The sequence below is a fragment of the Haliotis cracherodii genome, unplaced genomic scaffold (assembly GCF_022045235.1).
Source record: "Haliotis cracherodii isolate W230 unplaced genomic scaffold, xgHalCrac1.p SCAF_15, whole genome shotgun sequence".
Taxonomy (NCBI): Eukaryota; Metazoa; Mollusca; class Gastropoda; order Lepetellida; family Haliotidae; genus Haliotis; species Haliotis cracherodii.
The window spans coordinates 29,631,707-29,637,121 of NW_027266270.1; the positions used below are offsets into that span (position 1 = coordinate 29,631,707).

The window sequence follows — 5,415 nt, forward strand, 5'->3', positions numbered from 1 at the left end:
TGACCTTGCTGACGATAACCACTATCTATTTAAAATGTCCTTTTGTTCATAACTTTCGTAAGTTATATATTCACTAGACGTATTCTGCAAGACCTTGTGTTATACTAAAAGGAATGTTATTACCTAGAGCTAATTAGAACAAAGAAATCCTTAAAACATTGAATTAAATGTATGAGTATGTTGCAGCGAAGCTTATACTTGACGCAGGTCTGTCTCGTGCCTCGTGTCACATCATATATTTTTGGTCTACCTTCAATACGTCATAGCTTGAAGGGAAATAAACGTGTGTTTTTGTTGTTGTTGAAACATTTTTTGTAAGCAACAGTCGATAACACCCGAGCTTACTTGGCCTGGCTCTCCTTATTACGCGAGAGAAGTTTCTGCTCCAGTGACCACACCGATGGAAGAGGCTCATTAGCATGGCAGGAAGTGCTTCTGTCCGGGGAATAGCCCTTCCTTGCCGCTCCATTGTTCATGGCTTCATACGACCGAGGCATTTATATCGTAATCTTGGCTTTGATAAACACTGGCTTCTAATCCAATCAAGGTGGAAAATTGGTAACTCGTTCGTAAGAAAAACACACTTTTCTCTTCAAATTGCCTATAATTACAAGATGGCCGAAGCCAGTTATGCTTGGGTTGTCGGTTTCACTGTGTGGAGCTCTATTGTTTCAGTGTGAGAACTGAATCGTGCGTTGAACTAAAGGTGTGACGTCACACTTACATAAAACCACACAGAACCATCGACGTCCTGGCACCGTGTGTGGGTTCCATCAAAGGGCTTATGATCATCATCATCATTTATTCACGAAAAGTTGGCCATCGGCCAATACCACGTTGCAACATAGCTGCAGCCAGTTTTTAATTTCTTTTTCTCATATTATTAACATAGAAAAAAAAAACATTCCTAGATTTTATATAGTGTTGGGGTTGTTCACAGACATTAACATGTTAAGTTCATGTAAACTAGGAAGTATATAATACTTTTGGGGAGCATACGCTTGCCGTAGGTGTTCATATGCACTACATTTTGATATAAAATGGTAATGACCTTCAACATATGCGTAGGAACACATTTCACATATTCTTTAGTTTCTGGGCACAAACACGTTTCTATTTTTAGACTATGTGAGCCACATCTTAACCTTGCCAAAGCCACACAAAACTTATTTATAGTGATACGCCCAAAATAGGTTTAAATACTTGAATAGGGTACGAAAACAAGCCTCGAGATAGGGAGGCATGCTACAGTTCATACAAATATTGTGATCTAGCCATAACCTCAAAGACAAAAGACAACCTTCAAAGTTCACCACGGATAATGTGGTTGAGTGTGGAAAGTTTTACACCAAAACAATATTAAGCGGCTGGCATATGTCGGAGAGGTTTCAACTTTGAAAGCGATTTTAAGATACCAAGCAAAATTTGGATCATTGTAGAACTGTCAAAGCGCTTGTACCAGGATAATTTACGTGAAAATATTATTCCTAGGTATTTATACAAAGGTCATTTGGTTACCCTGAAAATATCATTTTGTGCTTAGAATCCGTGCATCCCTGTTTAAAGACAACTGCTTTAGATGTATCCAAATTTACTACTAAATACATTACCTACAATACTCATCTAACACGGTAATTCGTTTTTGCAGACCGGAAACAGTGTCCGGCAAATGGATCACATCATCCGCAAACAACAGTACCTGGGTATCATCTTACTAGACTTACTACAATGAGCCGTGATATTGTTGGAATATTGCTAAAAGCGACGTAAAATACAATTCACTCACACTCACAATAAGTTAGTACATATATCATATATGATATAACTGATATAACTGAAGTATTATTCCAAGCTTCACTGCAAACTGGAAACTGTAAGATAGTTATCAGGATATGGCATTAACAGATCTAGGCGTCTATTCCTAAGAAATAGTAGACCTTGGTCTATGTTAGTAGTATCATACTCCGTAATTCGTAAGTTAATGTTTAAAAATGTGATGGAATAGTCTAGTAGATAAAGAGTTTGATCGCTACGCCGACAGCCCGGGGTCTATTCATGCGTGGGGACTTAGTGTTGAGCCCAATTTTGATTATGGGATTTGGCTGAAAAATTGCTTGAAACGGCTTAAATTATATCCCCCCCCCCCTTCCTTCCTAACATAGTAAATGCAAACACAGGCATAAAATGTTTATGTTAAACCTGCCTCTCCCCCCCCCCCCCCCCTCCCTTCATACTATCACGCAACTGCATTACCGAAACACATGGCGTACTTGACAACGCACTCAATCAGGCTTACTGCTTGTCATAGGTGAGCTTCAAACACTGGGCCGAGATGTATGATAATCGTGATAGTCACGTGCTGGGGCGAGTTCCAGCAGGGCTGATGATGTCTACATGATTAAACAGGGATACACAGACGTCAATGACCTCTCCCTGATCTCTGTACATCCTGATAACACTACGACACATGATACATGCATCTGCGCAACATGGCGAGATGACTTAAATTATCATATTCACCTCAACTAAAATATGTACCTATTTTAATGCTGAAATTATTATCAACAAAAATCGTAAACTCTTGACTTCTCCTAAAACATGAAACTATTTGATTGATATCATTTTATTGATATAAGACTTGTACCTAAGTGGATAATGACATACTTTCGTAATTAATCCACACTACGAGTACAATGCTGTATATATTTTTACAATGTTGTTACGTGACTGTACACAGGTGCTTCTTGTTCTTCTTTGTCACGGTGATTCATCATAGAAATTACAGCCTTTGTTTAACATGGCATACTGGGTTGTGGTTAAACATTTGGTTGATACATTTGTTAAATACATTTATCATCCATCACTGGCCTCTAACGTTGATATTGCTCCGATGAAATTGTATCACAATGCTTTGTAAACCTTTGTGACGTCATTGGTAACCATCAATAACCTCTGCTATTAAAGCTGGTTAATAGTATTTTTTACACTGAACACACTACTTGTAACTGGCAAGCTCTTCTTAAGGTTTTATTGCTACTTGCAGATACAGCTGATATAAAACGTGGTGCGATTATGTATATAACTAGCTCCTTTGGTGACAAACCTAGAAACATAATAACCAGGGTCAAATGGTGGATTCGAACCCACGACGACAGGTTACTGGCACGCCCAGCGGACGCGACTGTCTTAAAGGGACAACTAGGCTACACCTGAATGAATGATAGTTGTGTTGAATGTAAAATACATAATGTTCAATGTAATAAGGTAATGTAAATTGTGTGATAAAATGTTGAATGTATGATATATATATATATTCAGCTTGCGCATCAATTCCTGTGCACAGACAATTCTGAAATGATATACTTTAGGAAACAATACACATTCACCAATGATGCGACACATTTTATTTGTCATCAAAACAATAATAACAATTTCAACACTCACATCCACAAAACGATTGATATCACAGGTTATTAAATAACATAGCACTATGTTTAAGGCATGGGGATGATGTTATGCTGGTTAAAATTAGAAGTGGGATTTCGATTAGCCCTACCAGACTCGCAATCATTATCACACAAACTTCACGTGTCCCTACATTGTTTGTCCATATTTCACAACAGGAATATGCCAGACAGGAACTCCTCACAATGCTTGGAAGCAACTCTGGCTTTGACAGATCGGGGTCTCCTGGTCCTGTGTCTCTTGTTGGAGAACCACTTTCGGAGCTGAGAAAGTGTGATGCCTCCTTTGATGGCCATGTCCTCAGCTTCTGTATGAGTTGGGTAGGGGTTGTTGAGATGCTCATGGTACCACGTCTCCATCAAGATGATAGATTCAGGATTGAGGTTTCTGCTGGCAGGACGGGACCTCTTGTCTTGGTTCTCTAGGGTGTTTAGACTTCTCTCGATGTTGGTGAGGACCAGGTGGAGCTGATCATTGTATCTGTTTGTCAGCCAGGTGTGGTAGTCTGTGGGGAAGAAATCATCATGTAGACACTGCTGATGTTCCTTCTGAATAGATGACGAATGGAAGGCAAGGAAGCTGGATAGTTCTTTAACCTCTGCTGGGAACCTTGACTGGAGTGACTGAAGTCTATTCTCAAGAGCTAATTGGCGGTCGGAGATGCTGTCGGTAGTCGTCGTTGCTGGATCTTTTCCAAGGGTCTTGGAGATGATATCATCAACAGCTTTACCTATGTTTGGTCTCCTGCAAGGCGGCGTCTGAAAGTCAAATGGCCGAGTCTCCGTGACTGGACTAGCGTCTACGGATTTGAAAAGATGGCACGGAGGTGTGACTGGTGCTTTACTAGGTGTTGACACGACAGGGTGGCTAGGATCCGATACTTTCTGAATGGACAAAGTTGAACTGGAAAATGTCCTTGTTTGGGTGGAAGGTAGAAAGCAAGGACTCAGTGGTACACTAGAAAACTCCAACGACTGTGTCGGGGGAAAGGTTGGGCTAAACATGCTTGGTGGCAGAAATGGTGGACTCAATGGCAGGAATGGTGAGCTGGAAGCCATGTAGGAGCCTGGTCTGAAGCTGGGAGTGTAGTACCTGGTGGAGCAGGGAGGGAAGAAACTGTAGGGGCTGGAGAAGCAGGTTGCTTGGAGGTAGGTGGGAGATGCCATCGGGTTGAGGCTGGAGAGAGTTGGCACATGGTGGTAGGTGTCAGCAACTGGCAGTGTGAGGGATTGCACACCACGTCTTTTGGGCAGAGGAGTTGATGTGTGCCGAGGTGCTCCTGCAATGAAGAAAAGATTGTATTATATACTCAGGATAAACAATAATATGGATATGACATTGAACAAAGAAGGATTTCAATGGAGGGATCTCACTGAACTACCAACAATAGAATAGGGTACAGTGTTTTTGGCAGAGGATGTGATTATTTAACATAAGGCTCCAGGAAGGACTTCAACTTACCAATATCATAAGTTATGAGCACGGAATCATTATCATGAGGTTTCAAGTCAGACATCTTGAGAACAGTTCACTTGTTAATGGTTCTCAGGTAGAAGGAGACTCAACGAATGAGATGTGCTCACTTACTTACTTACTTACTTACTTTGGAGATTTAACGTGCGCTTTCCGACTGATGCGTATTTCGCACACGGGCCCGGCCAGGCCATTTAATGTGTTTCCGAAAGGGGCGAGGGTGGTCTGTGCAACCCAAGAGGGGGCTTTAGGGGTTGCTTATATAGAATTTGGGAATTTTGAGATTTGGAATAGATGCTGATGGGGTTGGGGAGGAGAACTAAGGGAGCTGGGTATGGTGGATGATTGTTTGTTTATGTGATTTTGATTTGGTAGGTTATTATGGTTTTAGATGCGTTTTATTAGTTCCGTTTTTATTAAGAATACGCCTAAGGCCTTGAAGTTTTCTAGTTTATTTTGTGGGTTTAGTATTGCTTC

The 5,415-nt window shown here is 40.8% G+C and overlaps 1 protein-coding gene across 1 annotated transcript; it reads right to left on the minus strand.

Moving 5' to 3' along the window:
- Positions 1-3,614: 3,614 nt before the first annotated feature.
- Positions 3,615-4,981, minus strand: LOC139461633 (uncharacterized). Its single transcript, XM_071243098.1, has 2 exons — positions 4,927-4,981; positions 3,615-4,744 (listed from the first exon to the last, which is right to left on the minus strand). Exons 1-2 carry the CDS (start codon positions 4,979-4,981, stop codon positions 3,615-3,617), a joined length of 1,185 nt encoding a protein of 394 aa, XP_071099199.1.
- Positions 4,982-5,415: the final 434 nt, after the last annotated feature.

Excerpts from the sequence above, each read along its gene's own strand:
- LOC139461633 (XM_071243098.1), bottom strand. The coding sequence starts at position 4,981 with ATGTCTGACTTGAAACCTCATGATAATGATTCCGTGCTCATAACTTAT. Across the intron at positions 4,745-4,926 it reads GCTCATAACTTATGATATTG|GAGCACCTCGGCACACATCA; the intron begins GTAAGTTGAAGT and ends TCTTCATTGCAG.